The sequence below is a fragment of the Aspergillus homomorphus genome, assembly GCF_003184865.1.
Source record: "Aspergillus homomorphus CBS 101889 unplaced genomic scaffold BO97scaffold_12, whole genome shotgun sequence".
NCBI classification, from domain to species: domain Eukaryota; kingdom Fungi; phylum Ascomycota; class Eurotiomycetes; order Eurotiales; family Aspergillaceae; genus Aspergillus; species Aspergillus homomorphus.
Genome location: NW_020291898.1, coordinates 139,639 through 163,825, shown reverse-complemented (window position 1 = coordinate 163,825; position 24,187 = coordinate 139,639). Strand labels below are relative to the sequence as shown.

Genomic DNA, 24,187 nt, shown 5'->3' with positions numbered 1-24,187 from the left:
AACTAGAAATCTCTAGAAGATAAGATATTATTTAATATTTAAATAATATAATATTATTTATAAATGGTATAATTCTTCTCTGTATCTCTAATTATATTTTTAAAATTATTCAGATAAAAGTTTTATAGTCTTATAATTAAGTTAGGAAATAAGTTAAAAAATAAAGAAGAATATATAACTTATTTATATAAAAATAAAGAAATACTGGAATAAGTATTTAAACTAGTATTAAAATCTAAAGAAATACTAAAATAAATATTTAAACTAGTTTTAGAATCTAAGAAAATACTAGAATAATTATTTAGACTAATATAAAAATTATATTTTTAATAAATACTAGAATAAATAATAATATAAAAATAAGAATTTAAATTTATTTAGAAATAATAATTTAAATAATATATAAATTAATTCTTTATACAGCTACTTAAATAAATATTTTAAAAATTAATTTAAAAATATAAAATAAAATATTCTAGAATTATAATATTAATTAATAATATAATAAATTATTTATAATTAAATATTATACAATAAATACTATAATAGTTATAAAAAATAAATAAATATTTTACTATTTTTAAAATATATATAATTAATATTAAAGAATATAAAATTTTAATATATTTTTAATAAAATTAATAATAAGACTAGTAGTAATAGAATTATTAAGAAAATAATTAATAATTATTTTTATTATTAAGTAATTATTATTACTTAAGATATTTATATTTATATAGATATTTATATAATTATTTTTATAATTAAAAATAATAAAATCCTAAATTTTATAATTTAAATATATTAAAACTAGAAGAAATTAGATATTTTTATTTTAATATAAAAAATAAATTCTATAGTAAATAATATAGAAATTATATATAATATAAAAATATTAATATTTTTATTAAATAAATAAAGAATATTATATAATATTATAATAAAAAAATAATTTATTATAATTTATAGATATATTTATAAAAAATAAAACTTAATTAATATATATATTTATTATTTAATTTAAAGAATCTATTTATAAATAAATTAATATATATAAGATATTTATAAGTTTTATAAATATATTTTCTTTTAGATTTTAATTAGGTTTAGAATTATTTATTTAATAAGATTAAATAATATCTTATAAAAAATATTTATACTGAAAAATCTATTTAGATCTTTATATAAAATATTATTTAAAATTATAAAATATCTTTTTCTACTAATATTTATAATTAATTATTTATTATATAAATCTGTTTATATCTAGAATTTATTATTTATATTTATTATTTAATAAGAAATACTATTATAAATAATTTTTTAACTAAACTAGATAATATTATATTTATATAATAATATTTTATAAATAAATAAATAAAAAAAATAGAATTATTAATAATATTAATAAAATAGAATCCTCTATTATATCTAGATTAAAAAATCTTAAAAATATTAAGTTTAAGATTATAAATTTTTCTAAATCTATTTATATAAAAATAATTAATCTAATTTTAAAGATTATAAAAATAAATAGTAGAATAAAAATATTAATAAATCTAGATATTTTATTCTAACTAGTTTCTTTTAATAAATAAATCTTAGAATAAGATAAAGAATAAATAATTATAAAACTATATAAAAATAAATTATACTAAATATAGAACTAAATATATATATATAATATTATTAAATTTTATTATTTCTTAATCTAATAATCTAGAAGATTCTGATAATTATATTATTATTTAAAAAAATTATAAAGACGAGTACTATAATATTAATAAAAATAAGAATAATTATATCAATAATAATAAAAATAATTAAAATAATAATAATATATATATTATCTTTATTAATTTTAAAATAATTATTATATATAATATCTGTAATATAATCTTTATATTTTATAACTAATTATATAAATATATTCTTTATATTATAAAATTTATAATACTAAAGATTATTATCTTTAAAATTAAATCTTTAATATTATTATATTTAATTAATATAATAAGTAGATATTTTATAATATATTAAAAATATAGTATACTATAATTATATTAATACTCTAATATATATTAAAAAGTATATAATTATTTTATTATATATAAAAATAAATATACTAGTTAAAACTAAAGTTAAAACTTATTTAATTAATAATTTTAATTATATCTTTAAATTATATAACAGTACAGGCTTATTGATATATATATATATTTAATTAATTTTAATTTTTTTTATATAAATAATTAATAAAATATTTAAACTAGTTATAATTAAATATTATTTATATATAAATATAATAATAGATAATAAATATATTACAGTCTTTTATATTAATAAGAATATATTTAAATTATTATACTTAAATCTAAATACTTAAATAAATAAATAGATATATATATATCTATATAAATATAGTATCTATAGTCTAAATTATACTTAATATTAAATTTAATAATTATATTATATAGATACTTATTATATATATTAGTAAATAATTTAATATATTTATTTATTTAGTTATAATATATTAATAATAGATATTAATAATATTTTTATTTAACTTATTATTATTAATATATTTTCTTAATTATTTTAATCTAAAGATATTTTTTATATTATTTTAAAATATAATACTAAAAATATTTTTATTAATATTTATTAAATATCTTAATATTATATTATATATAGTATTAAAATTAATAATTTTTTTAAATAATAAATTTATAATAATTATATCTCTAATTTTTAAATATTAAAAATTATTAATATTTTATAATTTAATTCTCAAGTTAATTTATTATATTTTATAAAAAATAATCTTCTTTATATAATTAAAAATATTAATATAATTAAAAAATAATTTATTATAAAAATAAATAAATAAAGAATTATTTTTATATATTATTTCTAAAAATATAATTAAGATATTCTAAAGATTTTTATTTTTAATTATAATATTTATTTTATATTTTTTTTTTAAAAAAGATTTTTTTTATACTTTAATTTTTATTAATTTTATTTTATTATTTTATGTTTTTAAATAAATCATTAATTAAAATATATAATTTAAATTATTGAAATAATAATATATTATATTATAATTTAATAAAAATTATAATTATTTATTATTTTATTTATTATTTTATTTATTATTTTAATAATTAATTCTACTCTAAATATTACTATAAATAAATTATTTTATTAATTATTTTTTATTATAAATCTTTAATAATTATAATATTTTATTAAAAATATTTTAAATTATATTTAATTATTTAAAAATAAATTTATTAATTATTTAAAAATAAATTTATTAATATTTTTAAAAATATTAATATATTTAAATACTCTAAAGATATAATTTTAAAATATTTAAAAATTAAAATTATTATTTTTTTATATTATTAAAATATTTTTATTAAATAAATTAAAAAATATTTTAAATATTTCTAAAAAACTCTTATTATTAAAATTAATATTAATTAAGATTTTTATTATATTTTAATATTAAGAAAATTCTTAAGTTTATAATTATTTATATAAAAAAATATATAATATAAAATATAAATTTATATTTTTTATATTAATAATTCTGTATATTTATATATATATAAAAAATATATTATTTTTATAATTAAGAATATTAAGATTAAGTTAATATAATAATATATTAACTTATTTTCTATTATTAAAGTTATTAAATATTATATATATTATTTTAGTTTTTTAGAGTCATAGATCATTCATTTTATTATTTTTATTATATAATTAAAATCTATTTCTATAAAAATAAATCTTTATAATTATATATTATTTAAATTTTTTTATATTATTAATAAAAGATTTTTAAATAAAGAATATTAGAAAATTTCTATTATTTTAAAAAAGTATATTATTTTATATAAATATATTAAAAAATTTATTATTAAATATTTTATTTACTAGTTTAGATATAATTTTATTAATAATATTTAAATTTATAAAAAGAATATTATAGTAGATAATAGAGTGGCTAACAGCCAGGTCAGGTTAGGTTAATCAAAATTTTTATACCTGACCGCAGGTTAATGGTCAGGTATAAGAAATATATATTCCTACCCAGGTTAACCAATAGTTAACCTGCGGGTCAAATTTATTGGCAACTAAGCCTATTTAAGAAGGCGGTATAAGGCAGCAGAATACTTCTACCTGAATCTTGCCTGATTCTGCCTGATTTCTGCCTCATTATGCCTGATTCTGCCTGATTCAGGTATAACAGTTAACCGCGGTTAACTGTTATACCTGCGGTTAATCTGATTTTTATACCTTAACCTGACCGCCAGGTTAAGGTCAGGTTAAGGTTAAGGTATAACAGTCAGGTTAAGCCACTCTAGTAGATAATTTAATCTATAAATTTAAAAAATATTAATTATTTTAATTATAATATATTATTTTTTTATATCTATATTTTTTTTTATTTTATAAATTATAAATTATTTTATATATTTATTAATACTTTTATTCTACTTATTATTTATATATATATAAATTATTTTATAAGAATATTAAGCTTATTAAACTAGTATATATAATAAATCTTATTTTATTTAAGAATTTTATTATTTTATCTTCTTACTATTTTTTATATTATCTTAGTAGAAGATTTCTTAGATCTCTAAGTTTTAACTATTTCTGAGATTTCTTCCAGAAATTAATCTTCTTATATTATATTTCTTGCCTTAGCTATTAACTACTGTAATAATAATATATCTATTACTTAATTCTTTTATTTTTAATTAATTTATAAATTATTTAAATATCTAGATTCTCTTTTTTATATATATAAACTTTTATAATATATTTTTTTTATTAAATTATATTAAAGCTTCTTAACTTTACTCTTTATCTTTTACTTTCTTAATATTAATTAAGTATTCTACTTTTTTCTAAGTTTCTTTATAAGTCTTACTCAGCTCAGATCTCTTTAATTTTTTTATATAAATATATAAATAATTAAGCTAATAAGTAGACAGAAGAAAATATATCTTTTATTTAATAATTCTAATAATAGGATAACTAGCTTAGTTAGTAATTATTTAATTTTATAATCTCTACTACTTCTTCTATTTTTACTATTTCTTAGCTTATCTAACTTTCTTAATTCTAATTAATATATTTTTATTATATTCTTAATCCCTATACTCCAGAATATATAACTAAATATCTATATAAGTATAAATATAAATATAATTATAATTATAATTATATTTATTACAGCTTTTATTATAATTATTATTTAATCTTTTTTTATTATTATTTATTATTCTACTATAATTACTGTAATTACTAGTATAAATATTAAATTAAATATATTAATTATAACTACTTTTTTAAATATATTAATATATTTATATATATTAATAGTATAGAGACCTGTATTTATTAGTTTATTAAATAGATAAATCTACTTCTTAAGTTAATTTATAGTTTTTATTTATTTATTTAGATATTTTCTTTCTTTTTACCTCTTTAATTTCCTATATTTTAATTTATATATATCTTATTTTTTTTATAGTTTCTATTAAAAATTTATTTATAAATATATTTATCTGTTTATTTATTTATTTTATACTTAATAAAATTAATAAGGTTACTGATTAGTTTGATTATAATATTATTAATAATAATTAATACTACTATCTATTACTGTCTTTAGGTATAATATTAAGCAGCTAATATTCTATCTACTTATTCCTTTAATCTTCCTTAGATCTTTCTTACTTTATTAATTTATTAATTCTCATGATTTATCTATTTATTCCTACGTATATTTGTACTGTAGACAGACTCTTGCTCTGACACAAAGCTTTTTATATTTATTATAAAATACTCTTAACTATTTGATATACTTTTCAAAATCTTCAGAAAAGAGTGAAATTCTTTGTATATATTCAAAAAGATATGATATAGCTTGAAAAAATCTTTAATCTAATATTAAGTATAGAAAATAAAATTTAAATAATTTATAAAATGGATTTTAAAAAATTATCAATTTTAGTAGATAATAGTATTAGCAAATTCCTAATTATCTAGATAAATTAGTTATTAGTAGAACATTTTAATTATATTAAAAATAAAAAAATAATATCTAAATTAACTATAATTATATTAACTTAAATTAATACTAGATATATCTAAAATATAAAATATATCTCAAAATATATATATTAGTACTTAATTTCAATTTCGAAAATTTATTACTTTTTATATTTATAATTATCTTAATAATAATCAATATTTGAATATTGAAAAACCAAAATTCTTAATTTACCAAAATACTCAGATTAAAAAAAGTTATTAAATAAATAAATAAATATTTTATTAATTTTATACTAGTAAAAAATACTCAATATATATTTATATAGTTATTTTTATAGCTAAATATGATATAACTCTGAATTCTATAATTCAAATAAATTAAGACTAGAAGAAATCAGGTATTTTTATTAAATATATAAGAAATAAATTCTATAATAAATAGTGATGAAATTATATATAGTATAAGAATATTGATATATTCATATATAAAAAATATTATATAATACTATAATAAACAAATAATTTACTATAATTTATAAATATATTTATATAGAATAATACTTAACTAGTATATTTATTTGTTCTCCAACTTAAAAAGCCTGTATATAAATAAACTAATATTGATAAATTTCCTATAAATTTCATAAATATATTTTTTCTTAAATTTTAAATAAAGTTAATGCTGTTTACTTAGTGAGATTGAATAATATTTTATAAAAAAAATTCTATAGAAAATCTAAATAATACTATATTTATATAATAATAGTTAGTAAATAGATAAGTTAAAAAAGAAAAATAGAATTATTAATAATATTAATAAAGTAAAACCCTTTATGATATCTAAATTAAGAAATCTTAGAAATACTAAGTCTAAGATTATAAATCTTCTTAAAATTTTCTATCTAAGAATAATTAATCTAAGAGTTATAAGTATAAATAATAAAATAATAATAATAATAAGTTTAATAGATATCAATCATTTTAACTTAACTTGTAATACTAAAAAAGTATTTATTTTAAATATATAAATTATTTTTTATATTCTATTCTTATCAGATTTCTAATAAGTAATAAATAAGATATACTATAGAATATAATAAATCAATAATATGATTTAATATTTTTTAATTAGTTATAGTAGTTATAGAAATAAAAAGTTTAGAATAAAAAAACTAATTTTTAATTATATATAGTTATTCTAGTATAAGAATATTTATATATTCTATTAAATAAAAGTCCCAGGAGTCCTAGGATTAATAAAAGATATATTATTAATATAAAAATAAGAATTTATCTACTGTATAAATATATATAAAAATAAATAAATAATTATAAAGATTAATAAATTAATAAAGTAAAGAAGATTAAGTAAATAAATAAATAGATTATCAGCTGTCTAGTATTATACTAGAAGATAATAACAGGCAGCAGTAATTAGCTGTTATCAACAGAGATTCTATAATAAAATCATAATCAAAATAATTAAATATTTATTATAAAGATTTATTGACTCTGAATAGAAAAGATATTTCATTTATATTACTATCTATAATAGCCATATAAAATACTAAAAATTTGATAGATCAATAACTTACAGTTAAAATAAACCTTAAATCAAGTAATTTAATCAAAGTTTTATGGATCTAAGATAAATTCGCGTATATCAACTTTTTCGTGGTGAGAGCCTGGCTGCCAAGCCGGCTCGTCACTTCTCTGAGGTGATTATACTAAGCTACAGCCTGGTGCCTGTATTAATTGACAGGCGAATCATATCAGTTGCTATGTCATAATACTGACTAAGAGGTCACATGTCACCCCCCAAACCTTGGGAGTTCACAAGAAGTTCAACAATACCTGTAACTAAATTGTAGTGTGTTTATCAGCATAGGGATTATCTTCGGTTGCTTGGGTATTCCACTCCGACTTACACAACAACGACGCGAGGTAATAGTCTCACAAAAGGGTCCAGATCATTATTTGAGCCATGTCTTTTTCAAATCTCGTGTCCGATCTTGCCTTCCGTGATGTCCAGGACGACCGGAGTTCTCAAATATCCCACGCCCGATCCCAAGCCACTGCTCGTTCTTACACCAGTACAGCCGCAACCAGCGTCAGCATATCAGGGGATATTTCTAGTCAGCTCCATTCTGGTTACAGCCATCCTTTGAGCAGGTCATGGCAAGCGGAAAAGCAATTGACCAAGGTGGGTATTTCAGTAAGGAATTAGGCATTATTTCCTAACACGCCACAGGAAATGCTCATATATCCGCTTTTCATTACCGACAATCCGGATGAAGAGACACCTATCCCATCACTACCCAATCAGTGTCGTCGGGGAGTGAATCGCTTAGTGCCGTTCCTGAGGCCTCTTGTCCACAAAGGATTGCGCTCCGTGATTCTGTTTGGCGTTCCACTACACCCATCCGCTAAGGACGCCTTAGGAACTGCTGCGGACGACCCCAATGGGCCAGTAGTCCAGGCTATTCGCCTTCTTCGATCGCGGTTTCCCCAGCTTTACATCGTCACTGATGTCTGTCTCTGCGAGTATACCTCCCACGGTCACTGTGGGATTCTCCGCGAAGACGGTACATTAGATAATGCACAGTCTGTTGATCGAATCTCTGACGTTGCTTTGGCCTACGCTGCGGCTGGTGCTCACTGCGTTGCTCCATCGGACATGAATGATGGGCGGGTACGCGCCATCAAACTTAAATTGATCGAGGCCGGTATGGCTCATCGGGTCCTCCTTATGTCTTACAGTGCAAAGTTCAGTGGATGCTTGTATGGGCCTTTTCGAGATGCAGCAGGCTCTTGCCCCTCATTTGGTGATCGTAGGTGTTATCAACTTCCCCCTGGAGGTAGAGGACTCGCTCGGCGCGCGATACAGAGGGATATCAGCGAGGGCGCTGATATCATCATGGTGAAGCCTGCAAGTAGTTACTTGGACATCATCAGGGATGCAAAAGAACTTGCGAAGGACATGCCAATAGCGGCATATCAAGTCAGTGGTGAATATGCCATGATACATGCAGGGGCAAAGGCAGGTGTCTTCGATCTGAAATCTATGGCATTCGAGAGCACAGAAGGCATTTTGAGAGCTGGTGCAGGGATCGTGGTGAGCTACTTTGTCCCTGAGTTCTTAGACTGGCTATGATCTTTTCGGGCCGCTGTATCGCATATACAGGGAAACTACTATCTATTATATTGCCTCTCCAATGTGCATTTGTAAGGTGCTTGTGCCCTCATGGATGTGCAATAGCAGAAATCTCAGCTTTGCCTCCCAGCGATGGAGCACTCAGACCAATAGGGAGAACTGTCCGTGCTTAACATTAGTCATTTGGTAGCTATGACACAGGTGTCGGATATATTGGTGAAATTTTGTTGAGGAGCAGCAATGAGCTTTGATGCAAGATTGGTCTCTAACATTGATGTATATATGTAAATATGAAGATATACATATACAATGTACACTCTACAATCGTCCTTGAATAGCGGGATGATCCGAACAAGACTCATAAGTTGTAGCTTACACATTCCTGTGATGTAGTGTTCTGGTGAAATGGAATATTTATGCACCATGCCACCTGCTTCAAGGACATCACATATAACCCGGCTTTAAACCCTGAAAGCCGTAGGCTACTATATCGGATTTCACCACCTCCCCTGGAGCAACGTATGCACCACGGCGAAGACGCACACCAGGATAGATCGTACAACCGGCACCAACATAACAATCTTCTTCAATGGCGACGGAGCGCCCTTGGTAGCGGCTCTGCGAGCCTTTGCGCTCCTGCATATTTGCATGAGCCATTGAGCTGAGTATAGTGACGCGAGGGCCGATCCACGTATGCGCTCCAATGGTGATAGGGCAGTCATCGACAAATAGGCAGCCCTCAGAGATCATGACGTCTTCACCTATGTGCACATTGTAACCATAATGGCAGTGAAAAGGGGCCTCAACGATCGCTCCTTGGCCGATCGTGCCTGAAGAACGAGACGCGGGGGTACCTGCTGGAGAATTGGAGGTAGAGGCCAAGATTGTAGGAGTAAGAACCTCCTTCAGCAGGCGTATTTGTTCCTTAGTGCTAAGCCCCGATACCGGATTGCACGCATTGTTGAATCTCCATAATGCAGCCTTACAACGATCCCTTTCTTCTACAAGGTGAACATCATAGGGCCTGTACAGCTCGCCACGTACCATTTTTTCTTTCTCTGTTTCCTCTCCGGGTATGGTGCGTGCAGATAGTTGATGTTCAATGCTTAGAGCCATCCGTGCCTGAGCTTGCGGGCTGCTGGTGTCTGGATTGCTGGTGTGTGCTGATCGTTGATCGATCCCACCTTGAAACAGGGCGCTTGATTTTGAGTGAGCTCCGTGAGGAAGGTCTCTGATCGGAGGCACAATGGCATAATCTGACTTTGGATGACCTTCTCGAGATAGCTCATGAATCGATGGAACTTCGCGGTAGTCCGATTTCGCTAAATGATCGGATATATATGTCGGATGGTTGCTAGTTCCCCATGCTCGCTTGGTCCACCCACGATTAGAACTAACGCCTGTTGGGCTGGTGCTGAACTGGGAAGTAGGACGGTCGGCTTCCTCAACTACAATCGGCCTCATCTTGCTTGCCTCTATATGCTCCGTCAGATGTTGGGCCCTTTCATGTGGTTGGCCGATATCATGCAGGTATTGACTATTTAATTCAGTGTAGCCATCTTTTGATTGCAGAGGGACAGGTGGCTTCGAGGTTGAAGGCTTTTGCCAAGTGCTCCGAGACGAATAGCCTTCGCAGAGAAATCCTCCCCTGATGCAATTGTTACCTACATTGTGTTAGATTTAAGACAAGTGAAACCGATATGACTCAGACTAGAACAGCGTGCAGACTCACAAGCAGGGTGCTGCTCGTCGCATTTCTTCTTCCTTCTGCGACAGGTCATGCATCCGGTTTTGGTTCGATTGCTGAAAACACGCTTTCGTTTAGGTGCAACTTGGACAGCAGTATGTGGCCGCTCTTGTGAAAGACTAGGCATTAATACAGACTGCTCATTCTGCACAGAACTCTCGGGTGGACGACTGTTTGTGCTCCAACCTTTTGGCGACATGTCAAGATCATTTGCCTCTCGTTGGAGTGCTTCAGCAAGCTGAGCATCCGTAGCGTCGAGATGCTGCGCACGCTGTGCCTGTTTCACCAACTGGGAATCAATCTCATGCCATGCTGAATTTGCTGACGTCGTACGAAGTTCACCGTTTTCATCCGGTCGAGAATGAGTAGATATTGGCTTAATATCGGATTCTCCCTGAGATATGACAACACCATTTTCTGGGGATGGCTGCATGCTTGATCCAACGCTATCGTCCAGGCGTGGATCTGGACTTCTAGGTGCCTTATGAGAGGTACCATTCGCTTGTTCCTGCTCTCTAGATTCCGATCTCTTGCGCTTGTTTCTGCTGAGGGGCTCCGGGGAAGATAGCGAATGCCGTGATTCTTGGTCCTCCTGGTCTCCTTCAATGTTCCCTAGCTCTGCATAATCAACGTCTCTCGTAGACCCATCGTATCGCGACGGAGCATCGCCGCGATTTTTCGAAGTCCGGTCAGAGGCGGTACTTTCAACAGCCGGATTGTCACGCGCAGATAGCCTGCTTGTGCTTGAGGTGGGTGTGGCTGCTCCACTGGCCAGAGATTCTCGTCCATTGACTGCTGTGAAGCGAGAAGGGCTGCTCCCTGCCTTGGCCTCCTTCTCGGCCTCATTGTCATGCACCACTGACGCAGATGCAACGGTAGCCATGGCTAAATTTTAGTTCACCTGGACCAATCCTTTCCAGGAAATCCTGGGTGTATCAAGGTTATGTGATGGATATGACCCGATGGTTAAGCGGTTGCACGTCGCCGATCAGAGAGGATAACCGCCAGACAGACGCCCAGTCATTGATTTGTCGTGGATCCTACTAATCACTTACTGGGGGTCATGATCACCCAGAGTGAGCAGACAAGCAAAATATCACCCAATTGCGACAACGATTGATCCACGGATTATTAGATCGCTGATGTAAGTTAAACTGAATCGCGTGACTCCGAAGCCCTCTTGCCTTGCGAGGTATCCATAGACCGTGACTGATACTCGGATATCGATGAGGTCAGTGTGGCCGACGATCCACAGGTATGATGTATGAATATGGAGGCGTTTGCCCTGCGGCTTAGGAAAAGCACCGTCGAATCCGTATAGGTGTGAAGTACAAGTGTATTAGAACGGATGAAGACTCGATATCGAGTCCGAGCCAAGCGTGGAAGCGTACGGAAAGCAGTGCTCGTGCCGGTTTTCTATGATGATGGGCTATGAGGATCATCGACTGGACTTCAAAGGCGGTCGTGATCTATGTTGACATTAACCAAGTCGGGTGTGTAACAGGATGAGATTGTTTTATCCTCAACTGAAGAACGGCGTATTAAATGGCCTAAAAGATTGAGAGATGGCAACTTTCAACCAAGGGACGGAAAGAGAAGAGAGAAGGGGGAACGTCAAATCAGGTGGGAAGGGAAGGAAGGTATGTAGTCTGTCGGGTAGGGTAAGTGGTGGATGGATGAAGGTGGAAGTAAGCGACTGTAATCATAAATCAGCGAGTAAGATGTCGAGCCAGTCGCATTAGTATAAAATTCTTTGCCGCCTGATGATGGAGAATAATAAAGCAAGTCATCTCATGCAGGAACCAATAGCACTGTAATCGTCGACAGCTGTCGAAATTGCCAATGTAAATCGCAGAAAGGAAGGGAAGATAGCGGAACTCAGAATAGGAAATCTCAACTCCAAGGCTGGCCTGATGAGGACAGAGAGGAACGAACAAATTATGGGGAAGGGTGAGGGGAAAAGAATTAATTACCGGGAAACTAGGGAGGAGGGAGGGAGGGAGGGAGGGGGAAAGAGGTAAATGGGCTCAAGTCTACCGTGAGCTCTGTAGTTTAAAAGGAGGGTTTGTGGTGATTGTGGTCTAGTAGTAGTAGAACTATTCATGGTCATCGGTACCTACCTCTGTATACCACAGAGTATCCATCAGTGCTCTTAGAGAAGTAAATGAATGCGCGTGCCAGCTGGCTGATGGGAGAGGAGGGTTGGCGCGCGATCGGCCATGGGCGGCGCGGAGCAATTGGCAATCACTGTCTAACTGGTACCTCAAGACTATACCGAGCTGACAGCTTCCAAGAAGTTCACTTGGCAAGGTTCAACTGACTGACTTAGTAATTACCTATTATCCCCGCTTCACGACATGATCAAGCTTGGTTGGTCTTTGTCCATTCCCCAGGTGGAAAGCGTAAACCCGAGTAGCATTGTATTTTCAAAATCATGGGCGCAACTTGGTGCAGATGCATAGCACTGGCGCGCTCAGGCAATACGCCACTGTCGGAGGGGGCCTTTGAACCTCGAATCATGACTGGCTGCCGCGCGAGGGAAGCGCCGGCGCAAGAGGTAGCTACCGTCCAGTCATGGGTCAGAAGCGGCCGGCGCTCCTGCAGGTTGACAATCGAGGTAACAACTTGGAGACAGGGCTCCTCCAGGCTCCGTCTCAGCTCAGGGCTGGGTTTCCCACCGCTGAGTCTACGGTGTACATAGCTAAAGCTTACTGGCACCCCCTTTAGATTTAGCCACTTACTCGCTAGACACCCGGCCGCCGCGCCAGGCAGACGGTGAATGCGGTTAGTATGTGGTACATTACAAACATAGGTAGTACACTTTCCAACCTGCTTGCTGCTCCCGGATCTATTTACGGACCAAGTCACACCCGTAAATACGCAGTGACAGCACTGTCACATCTCCTCTCACTCAGAGAAGACGAGGACGATTATAGATTAGTTATAGCCTCCCACAGAAGACTTAGCCATATAGCTTGTATCAACAATTGCACCCGACTGCTCCCGTCCTTCGGTGATCGTGATCCCACCGCTTTGAAACTTCCTGATAACTTCAAAGTTGTCACCGGTATACCCATATCGCTATGTGCGTTGCGCTACATATCTTGATCAAACATGTCTTCCAGGGAAAGCAGATATTACTCAGTGACACAATCACTTGAGCAGGTACATGGCCATGCTAGTAATGATGAGTACAAGTCTTGCACTTCGTTATAATCCATGAACATTCTCGAATGTGAGCGTTGCTTAATTGACGGACACAACCAAAATTCTTGGAGCTCTTCTGCATAGTAAGTAATGTCTATGGCAAAGCTTGTTTATAGGTACAGTAAGAGCACCCGGTAAGTATCATGGGCGGCGAAATGAGATGTAATATATCTTAGAATTAATCTGAACTGAGTAAACTGATATACTTAGTAAGCAGGAACAGGAGATACATCGCGCCGTTCCGATACAAAGTGAACTGCCAACAGCCCGAGGAAGGCGCTGTTCTCACCGCCAGACATGCTGATTTTAGTCTACCCTCAGACATCGTATCCTTAATTCAAGCCAGATCCTCAGTTCAAGCTACTTCTGCCTCGCAGTTATTGTACCCCACTTTTCACTTCCTTGTGAATGGTGCATCCTCAAATTGTACTTGAGTAGGTTGCTCCAAGCTCTCTCTTTACCTCCGTCGAACCCCTCCAAGGAAACCTCCTACCCCGCCAAGCATTTTGCCAACCTGTCGAACATCTTCGAAACCTACGCTCTTGCCTGGCTATCTTTCGGCTCGGCCGCTACCGTTCCCCAAACCCTTGAAGGCCGAGGTGTTCAACGTACAGCAACGTCAAATTTTCGAGCGGGATGTCTGTTTCCATACAGGAACTGGACAACACCGTCCGGGCCTTCTATGAAGGCAAGGGCGATCTGGTAAGTTATCACCTCATACTTTTCAAGTTTCCAGAGGGACCTAGGTACTAATCTTTGCCAATTCGGCTGCACACAGCAAAAACAAGCCCAGCAGACTTTGACAGAAGTGAGTGAACTACTTTCGTAGTGGGATTGGATAAAGAACGCTTCTCTGATTTGTGCTTGATGCCCAGTTCAAAGCAAATGAAGACGCCTGGATGCTTGCAGCGAATATTCTTCAGGAATCTTCATATCCACAAACCAAATGTACGTGATTGAACAGGATATTTACCAGATTTGGCAGGGTACTGATCCTTCTCAGACCTGGCTCTTCAAGTCCTCGACGATGTGATCATGACAAGATGGAAGATTTTACCCAGGGACCAGTGCTTAGGTAAATTATATCCTAGGAGTTGCGCAGGGGATTATCTGACTTTCTCAGGCATTCGAAATTTTGTCGTCCAATTTATCCTCAACAGCTCCGAGTCTGAGGAAAAGCTGAGGAGCGAACGCGCCTTGTTGAATAAGCTTAACTTGGTGCTGGTTTCAATCCTGAAGCAAGAATGGCCACACAATTGGCCTACATTCATAAATGATATCATTACATCGTGCCATACAGGTCTCTCAATTTGCGAAAATAACATGGCTATACTTCGCCTATTGTCCGAAGAAGTTTTCGATTTCTCGCAGGACCAAATGACTTCCGTGAAAGCGCGGAATCTGAAGACCTCAATGACCCACGAATTCTCCTCCATCTTCCAGTTGTGTTCACAGGTATTGAGTACCGCGAATCAACCGAGCTTGATAAAGGCTACACTGGAGACCCTCCTTCGGTTCTTGAACTGGATTCCGCTCGGATACATTTTCGAGACTTCTATTATCAACACCCTTCTGGAGCGCTTCCTGGATGTTCCAGAGTTCCGCAACGTAACTCTCAAGTGTCTCACTGAAATTGGTGGGCTGCAGATTGGTAACCCCTATAATTACGATGATAGGTTGGTTCACATGTTCACAGAGACCTTAACGGTTGTCTCCAGAATCATCCCTTTGTCGATGGACCTGAAGCAAACATATTCCAAAAGCAATTCCCGAGACCAGGAGTTCGTGCTCAATCTAGCTCTTTTCCTTTGCAGCTTCTTCAGCGCTCATCTCAATGTAAGTTCTCACCACCTGGATTTATACCTCGCTCAGTCGTTGATGTCTATGCCATGTTTAGCTTATCGAGAAGCTTCCAAACCATGACTACCTTACCCACGCCCATTTCTACCTGATCCGTATCAGTCAGATTGATGACAGGGAGGTGTTCAAAATCTGTTTGGAATATTGGACAAAGCTGGTGCAAGAACTTTACGAAGAGATGCAACAGCTCCCGATTACTGACATCAACCCATTAGTGAGCATGGGTGTAAGTGGGTTGTCAAATGGAGGCGCGCCGCATCCAAGTACCCTGGCTAACTACCCTGCTCTTCGTAAACACAAATACGACGAGGTCCTATCCAGTCTACGTACCGTCATGATTGAGAAAATGGTTCGGCCTGAAGAAGTCCTTATCGTGGAGAATGATGAGGGCGAGATTGTTCGCGAATTTGTCAAGGAGAGCGACACGATCCAGCTCTACAAGACGATACGCGAATGCCTGGTGTATCTCACTCATTTGGACGTTATTGATACAGAAAACATCATGATCGAGAAGCTGGCCAAACAGGTCGACGGGTCCGAGTGGTCCTGGGTCAATTGCAATACCCTTTGCTGGGCAATTGGCTCTATTTCCGGGGCCATGAACGAAGAGACCGAAAAGAGATTCCTGGTTAACGTCATCAAGGATTTACTGGGTCTGACCGAAATGAAGCGTGGCAAAGATAACAAAGCCGTCGTTGCTAGTAACATCATGTACATTGTGGGACAATATCCAAGGTTTCTGAAAGCGCACTGGAAGTTCTTGAAGACGGTGGTCAACAAATTGTTTGAGTTCATGCATGAAACGCACGAAGGTAAGTTCGTCGATCCATACAGCTAAAGCTATTCTCCTAAACTGTGTGCAGGTGTCCAGGATATGGCTTGCGATACTTTCATCAAAATTGCCAACAAATGCCGCCGACACTTCGTTGCGCTCCAGCCAGGCGAGAACGAACCATTCATCGAAGAGATAGTCCGCAATATGAGGAAAATCACCTGCGATCTCTCACCCCAGCAGGTTCATACTTTTTATGAGGCTTGTGGTTATATGATTTCCGCTCAAGGCCAAAAAGGGCTACAGGATCGATTGATTGAGAACCTCATGTCGTTGCCCAACGCCGCCTGGGACACTATCATCGGACAGGCCACTCAGAACCCTCAAGTCTTGGAAGATGGCGAGACAATAAAGATCGTTGGGAATATTATGAAAACAAACGTGGCTGCTTGCTCTTCGATCGGAACCTATTTCTATTCTCAACTCGGGCGTATCTACCATGACATGTTGAACATGTTCCGGGCTTCCAGCCAGCTCATCAACAATGCTGTTGCACAAGATGGTAATGACCTAAAACCCCATCCACTCCCTTCTCGTCTTGGCTTCTTCTTGCCCGTCTTCTATCTTTGTCTTATTTGTCCCTTCGGCGCATACATCTGACCCACTTCTCAGGTGAAATCGCAACCAAGACGCCCAAAGTCAGAGGGCTCAGAACCATCAAGAAAGAAATCTTGAAGCTCATAGACACCTACGTGCAAAAGGCCGACGATTTAGAAATGGTGAATGTTAGCATGGTACCACCATTACTTGAGGCTGTTCTTGTGGACTACAATCATAATGTCCCTGATGCACGTGAGGCCGAAGTTTTGAACGTCATGACTACGATCATTCATAAGTTGCACGTATGTTCAGGCCTTCTCACCACTAATGGGTGCTTTTGTCTCCAGCGCGCTAACCACCTTATTAGAACCTGATGGAGGATAAGGTTCCTCTGATTATGGAAAGTGTCTTCGAGTGCACACTGGAAATGATCAACAAAGACTACCATGAATATCCGGAGCATCGAGTGCAGTTTTTCAAATTGCTGCAAGCAATTAACCTATATTGCTTTCCAGCCCTGCTCAAGCTTCAACCTGCGCAGTTCAAGATTGTGATTGATTCCTGCATGTGGGCAAGTAAACATGACAATCGTGAAGTTGAGACCACCGGCCTTACAATGTGCCTCGAACTTATCAACAATATGGCGGAAACGGACCCTCAAACATCGAATGTCTTCTTCCATCAGTTCTTCCTCCAGATTTTGGGGGATGTGTTCTTTGTACTTTGTGATAGTGATCACAAGGCCGGTATGTTGTCAATGTCCTGCTTGCTACAAGACCATACTAACATTATATGCTGCAGGCTTCAAGTCTCAGGCAATGCTTTTGTCGCGCATGTTCTACTTGATCGAGTCCGGCAAAGTGCAACAGCCTATTTATACTGCTGACAAAGCGCCCTTGGGGACTACCAACAAAGATTTCTTGCAGAAATATCTGGCGGATGTTTTGATAGGCGCATTCAAGAATCTTAAAGAGTACGTTTTTCTTGATACATCTGTCTTTCGGATATCGATGCTGACTCCTGGATCAGAATCTCAGCCAGACAATTTGTCGCTGGCCTATTCACTTACAACGATGACTTCAATAAGTTCAAGACTCATTTACGGGATTTCTTGATTTCCTTGAAAGAATACTCGGGTGACGATGCCGAGCTGTATGCCGATGAAAGGGAACAGGCAGCGCGAGACGCCAAGGCCGCTGAACGGGACCGTGCATTGAAAGTAGGAGGGCTGTTGAAGCCGTCGGAAATGGATGAGGATGAAGAAATCTGACTGGAAAGGGAACTACGCGCGGAGTTCTCTGGGTCTTCGGATGCGGAGAGAAACTCCGATGCCTTGGCATGCGATGACTTGTATGATGGCTGGTCGTATTATGGGTTCTGATACTATTCAGAACCCCATGTCCGCGAACATCTCACTTGGGACCAACGTCATCTTCCCACATGTGCCTACGTTCGTCTCTCTATGGTTTACGGCAAAGCAACCCTAAATCAAATGGAGGCTCCCTCGATCTGATTGACACCCGCCATTTATTAATTCTTGTACACAGTTGTTCCGTTCCAGCGGGGGCCCAGATAAATATCATTTCTTGTTACTGGCTTGGAGAAAGAAGATTTCTTTTAAATTATCACTTAGCTAATCGTGTAGAAACTGCATGTACTCTCGAACTTTTAGGGACAGAATCTTATGATGTGTCTGGCGATTGTGTTTCGCGACAACGTTTTTGGTGCTTACTCAGCTTGGTGAAGACTAAAGGCGGTATGAGCGGCGTCTGTTGGAAATAGTAACAGATAAATCGTTCTACTTCACTAGTCTGATTGCGCGAGGATACCTCAGTCTGTTCCAAGATAATTGTCACTCCATTCTATGCCGAAGGCTCTTGGCTCGCTGAGATGTCTCAAGCCCGCCAAACAGTTTCCACTTCAGCCAGTGGTTCTCGGATTGAATCACTCGCAGAAACTCATCATGAAGGCCCTTCAACAACTCGAATCTCAGCAACGTTGAGACTACGTGCAGAGAACACAGAAGATCAGCCCGTGCCTATTGAGGGAACTACGAACCAGACATCATCTCGACACATACAGTGGAGTGATGATGTTATAGATAACGAAGGAATGGGAAAGAAAAGCTCTAAAGGTGAACCAGCTCACATCCATTTTGAAATTTATGTCCTCTTAGATAAATTACTCACTCGGTACAGTCTGCTGCATTTATCATAAGGTTCGGCCTATCGGCGAAAGTAGCTCAGAATCCGAATCGTCTGATTCCAGTGCATCCGATTCCGACTCCGACGCCGAAAATGAGACTCGCTGTAACAGCGAGCGGCGGTCTCGTCATCACGGTGGTTGTGGTCACAGTAGTCATCAGCATGCGTCATCAGACCGGATATTCAGTGCTAGAAAGACGAGGCAAAGGAAGCCAAGTCCCAATGCCTATGAGAAGATGCCCAAAACAAGAAGAGACCGCTGAATAGGTCTTCTTCATCACTAAGGTATCTTGCAACGATAAGAGACTTTTGAAGATAATTCCGATACCTGGACAGTTCTAGGCATATACCTCCGACTTGTCAGCTCGAGTTCATTCGGGCGAAGTGTAACCTAATCTCCTGTGGACTGCTGTGGACGGGATTCACTGCCACAACCCGGTCACTTTTCTACAAGCTTCCTGGGTGAGGGTGTGCTTCTAAGGTGGGTTACTTGCCCTCTGTGGGGTCGTTTGTTTCGGAGCTTCTGCTACATCTCTGTCTATCATTGTTGGAAGTCCGGCTCGGCATTGCGACAGTTTCTCCTTCCTACGGCTCAAGAGATTATCATGTGATATGCAAACCAGTCTAATTGTGGTATTATATACAAAGCATTGTTTCCATCGCACCACCGAAGTGTTTACAACATCATACTCTTTCTCCTAGCAGCGGCGCGCAAAGATCGCCCAATTTGCCTTGGGTCTGTTGGCACGGATGTGGCTGAAGGAACCCGGCCGATTTCTGTTGAAGCACGCCCATCTTGACCTGGTTGCCCAAGGAGCTCGTGGGGAGTTGGAGGCGATATCCTTGAACGAGTTGGTGTTATATCTGCACATATCCTGTCCGCATAGACTCCCTCGCCCGGTTTGTTCATGGCTTGTTCGGAGGGCTTCAGGCTCGATGAGCGCCGTTTGGGTTGTCGAGGTGTGCTTTGTTGTAGTTGGCATGCACCCAATACTGTCTTCGTCGTACTATTCGTGGCTGCCCGTGTATCGAAGTATTCATTCGAGTGATCTTTTGGGGGCGTGGCGATATTTTGAGCTTCCGGCTGCTGATCGACTCCGGTCAACGAATCATCGGGGTGCTCACCACTTGCATCCGCTGCCTGACGAGCCACTGCATGGTCATAGTTGCTTGCCAGAGAGGCCTTGCGTTTCCTGTGGGACACCATTTTCATACTTTGGGATGGGGATTCTGTAGCAAAATTCAATGGAAGTGAAGGCGAACTCTTACTCCCAACGCCCGTAACCTGTGACTTCATTGCATCCGACTTGCGTCGCCCACATGTATCCTCATCCTCTTTCGTGCTTGCCGAGATGTTCGCTGTGCCAGAGGTTCTCCTTGTTTGATCGCCAACTGCCGCTACTAGCTCATTTGTAGGCCGACGCATCTTGTCCCGCAGATTAGGCTCTGCATAACTCACAACGGCTCTTTGACGCCTTGTCGGCCTGGAGGAGCCACCGACGCCATATGCCACTGCATGCCTCTCTATTGTTCCCGAGATGGGTGGCTCAGATTGTTCGTCTTTACTTGGGAATCCCAAGGCTTCCGACTCGCGTACGGTGTTGATATTTCCCTCGTCTGCTTTGCGAGAAGTGCCGGGGTCATGATGCATCAGAGTGCTGTTAGTTCCGTCCTGCGTGAATAGCGTAGCAGTTGCCGGGCTTGTCTCATGGCCCTTACCATCTGCCACTGTCGCAAACGAGTCTCCTTGGGGAGAGAGTACACCATCGGGGATGTTGTTGTACGCCTGTTTCGGTGAATTGATACTGAAGTTGGTGCTCTCTGATTGAAGTATTAGCTTCTAGCCCACGCAATAATCAATGCACATTGGCCTTACTTTGCTCGAGGATCTTCCGCCGGGCTTGCTTCAAGTTCTTCTTGCTCTCTTTGTGTTGATGTGCATCTTTCTTGAAGGGTAGTTTCCCGCCGCATGCCGGTTCAGTCAACTCGGCTGTGTTAGAAGGTGATCGAGTCTGCCGGAATTCGAAATCGTCGTTCTCATCCAGCAGAACCCCGTATCGGTCGTCTATTTCTGCTGAGAACTTTCGCTTCTCACCTAGGCTCGGTCCATGGCTCCGGATTACCTGCACATGATCTGCATCACATGCCACGGCATGGCTCTGAAGGCTCGTCACATCATGTTGATAACTATTTTCTCCATGGCCAGGTGCGCGTGGTTGGAGAATATCGGCATCATTTCCATGTCTGTAGTTCTGCGATGTCTCATCTACTCCGATGTGTTTATTTGAGTTCGGCGAGCATCCAGTAACGTCATTGTTTGTATCCACGCTGGAAGGATCGTTGAACGCAGGGGACTGTGATACATTGCAATCGCTATCGAGCAGACCTTGGATGTCTTGCGCTCTATAAGCAGTCAGCAAGTGTACAGTTCCGGGGGCCGTACTACTGTGTGCTTACTCCAATGTCTTTCTTGGGTAGTATTTGTCTTCGAGTATGACAGGAAGCTTTCCGTCCTCGTCAGGGGCGAGGCTCAACTCGTTCTCGGCTGTTTTGCGCTCCCAATCCAATACTGACTGCGTCGAGCTTGTTATCGGCGCGGCAGTGTTTTTCTTTCTGTAGTTGCGCGGTAGCTCACCCAGCTCGGCCACCAGATTGTTGAATTCCGTCAGCTTAACATCTAGCCTTGACTTGATGTCGTAAACCCCCTCCTGAAGTAGCTTAACGGCCTGATATCTTTCTAGCTCCTGACTGAGCGCTATTGCTTGCTCTCGAAGGGACACATTTTCGGCGAGTAATTGAGATATCTCCGACTCCAGGCTGCGGATGCGCAGAGACTGTATTGAGTTGACTCGAGCGATCTCACGATTCTGCCGCACAAAGCGTCTCTTAACTAACAATTACCCACAGTTAGCCCTCTTTAATCAGTCCCGTGCTAGCTTTTGATCAAGGACATACGGGCTTCAATGGACTCGGTCGGTGCTGTTGATTCATTCAATCGAGCCATCCTTGTGTCGCCAAAAAAAAAGGAGTGGGAAAAAAAGAAACAGCAGGTTTGCTGATTTTCTCCTCTCTTCTCTTCGTGGCTTGCTGCTAGACCAGATAGCCCCGCGTGGTAGTGGTAAACGATATCTTGTGAATGCGCTCTTGTCGCCCAGGGTCAGTTGGAGCCACAGAAGCAAGATACACCCAGGATGGTAAACACGATGTGGTTGAGCTTGTTGACAATTGTCCTAATTTGGACTAGTTGCGTCAGCTCCCGCCGCTCGGTCGGCATCCGCCATGTCCACTTGACGCCACTGTGAGCGACTAATGATGCTTACATACTGTACTATTGTATACAGCAACTGTTTCGCGCTTGAAGCTACACATTTACATTGAGCCTGGAACTTTGCTCCACTAACCAGAAACTCTCCACCACCAGGGGCGATAATCTAGTTTCGTGTCATCGTCGTGCCATCTCGGTTCGATTGCGTACCCTTTCCATTCGACTACAATGCTACCATCAAGTACTTCTGCTGCAGCGTCCTTTCGTTCGCCAAATCAGCCATCTGCCATTGCTCAGCAGTCTTCGGCCTTGGCGGCTCGTATAGCCTCAAAGAAGGCCGAGCTAGAAAACTTGAAACAACTTCGAGACATGAGCAGTGCACTGGCAGGACAAATGCAATCCTTAGAAGCCAAGATTGGAACACTTAGAGATGGGACTGAAGGTGAGTTTTGCAGACTAGATGGGTCTAGGGCTGTGCTGACTGTTGCCATTCTCTGCTATCAGCTGTTGCGTGTGTCCTTACGAACTGGGATAATGTGCTGAGAGCGATTGGTATGGCGTCGGGTGAGTTTTTTGCGCAAACGTTCTAATTGTGGGTGGATAGCGCTGATGATGTCACTCATAGTGAACCCTGTGAGCCCTAGACCTACGAGCAAGGGCGAGTCCAGCAATTCGCCCTTACCCGCAACACTCGTGCGAGTCCCTGTTGAGAATCGTGTTACTTCGGAGGATCGTTGATCAATGACTATCCTTGGGCACAACATAGGTCATTCTTTAATCGTTGACTGGCCGAACATGCGTCACTGTCGTTGGCAGATAGAGCCCGCGTACTTGATACGAGAGTATCGCCTATTGATAAAGTGATATCAATGGCCATTATCACCCACGGAACATGGCCTAGCTTGGCTATTGCACTGATCGACCACCCACATGGCTCTGAGGAATCAGAGATACTTAATTGTCAATTTTGATGTCGTCTCATCTCAGCGCATGATGCTCTGGTCGTTCCCCATTGAACGTTATTGCGGCATAATAATTGCATACCGATCGCTGTATGCTACAGCTGTCACACACAGAGAACTGGTCTCTGGGATGGCCATGGACTTGGGTCGTAGTTGATTGGCACTACATAGATGATGGGTCTTCACTTCAAGGAACGATCTTATTGCTCTGCTTGTAACTGGATGAGGCGTGCTATGTCCTGGTCATTTATAGCCAACCATGAATCAGCTGTCGCTTTTCACTACCTTCGAACTTGTTACATCCGCTTAATCTCCGCTTGAACGTGCGA

General features: G+C 36.7%; 6 protein-coding genes across 6 annotated transcripts; 4 read left to right on the top strand and 2 right to left on the bottom strand.

The window, feature by feature from the left end:
* Positions 1 to 7,958: 7,958 nt before the first annotated feature.
* On the top strand, positions 7,959 to 9,349 carry BO97DRAFT_388117 (porphobilinogen synthase HEM2). Its single transcript, XM_025693633.1, has 2 exons — positions 7,959 to 8,290; positions 8,339 to 9,349. Exons 1-2 carry the CDS (start codon positions 8,072 to 8,074, stop codon positions 9,239 to 9,241), a joined length of 1,122 nt encoding a protein of 373 aa, XP_025552759.1. The 5' UTR covers positions 7,959 to 8,071; the 3' UTR covers positions 9,242 to 9,349.
* A 336-nt stretch (positions 9,350 to 9,685) lies between these two features.
* Positions 9,686 to 11,871, bottom strand: BO97DRAFT_413199 (acetyltransferase; the record flags this gene model as incomplete). The annotated part of the gene is made up of 2 exons (XM_025696275.1): positions 9,686 to 10,905; positions 10,974 to 11,871. 2 exons carry the CDS (start codon positions 11,869 to 11,871, stop codon positions 9,686 to 9,688), a joined length of 2,118 nt encoding a protein of 705 aa, XP_025552758.1.
* Positions 11,872 to 14,471: 2,600 nt separating this feature from the next.
* On the top strand, positions 14,472 to 19,034 carry BO97DRAFT_442271 (exportin CRM1). The gene is made up of 11 exons (XM_025698245.1): positions 14,472 to 14,897; positions 14,974 to 15,003; positions 15,071 to 15,143; positions 15,199 to 15,270; positions 15,319 to 16,031; positions 16,093 to 16,867; positions 16,919 to 17,389; positions 17,500 to 17,729; positions 17,795 to 18,173; positions 18,229 to 18,400; positions 18,457 to 19,034. Exons 1-11 carry the CDS (start codon positions 14,832 to 14,834, stop codon positions 18,695 to 18,697), a joined length of 3,222 nt encoding a protein of 1,073 aa, XP_025552757.1. The 5' UTR covers positions 14,472 to 14,831; the 3' UTR covers positions 18,698 to 19,034.
* Positions 19,035 to 19,228: 194 nt separating this feature from the next.
* BO97DRAFT_388108 (PPP1R11/YPI1 family protein) lies at positions 19,229 to 20,292 on the top strand. Its single transcript, XM_025693632.1, has 2 exons — positions 19,229 to 19,561; positions 19,626 to 20,292. The coding sequence occupies exons 1-2, from the start codon at positions 19,318 to 19,320 to the stop codon at positions 19,892 to 19,894; spliced, it is 513 nt and encodes a 170-aa protein (XP_025552756.1). The 5' UTR covers positions 19,229 to 19,317; the 3' UTR covers positions 19,895 to 20,292.
* BO97DRAFT_477101 (shugoshin family protein) lies at positions 20,280 to 22,788 on the bottom strand. The gene is made up of 4 exons (XM_025700525.1): positions 22,587 to 22,788; positions 22,089 to 22,521; positions 21,508 to 22,034; positions 20,280 to 21,452 (listed from the first exon to the last, which is right to left on the bottom strand). Exons 1-4 carry the CDS (start codon positions 22,633 to 22,635, stop codon positions 20,308 to 20,310), a joined length of 2,154 nt encoding a protein of 717 aa, XP_025552755.1. The 5' UTR covers positions 22,636 to 22,788; the 3' UTR covers positions 20,280 to 20,307.
* Positions 22,789 to 23,097: 309 nt separating this feature from the next.
* Positions 23,098 to 23,634, top strand: BO97DRAFT_342515 (DASH complex subunit DAD2; the record flags this gene model as incomplete). Its single annotated transcript, XM_025691675.1, has 3 exons — positions 23,098 to 23,338; positions 23,401 to 23,460; positions 23,501 to 23,634. Coding segments are annotated over 3 exons (435 nt in total), but the record flags the coding sequence as incomplete, so codon positions are not given.
* Positions 23,635 to 24,187: the final 553 nt, after the last annotated feature.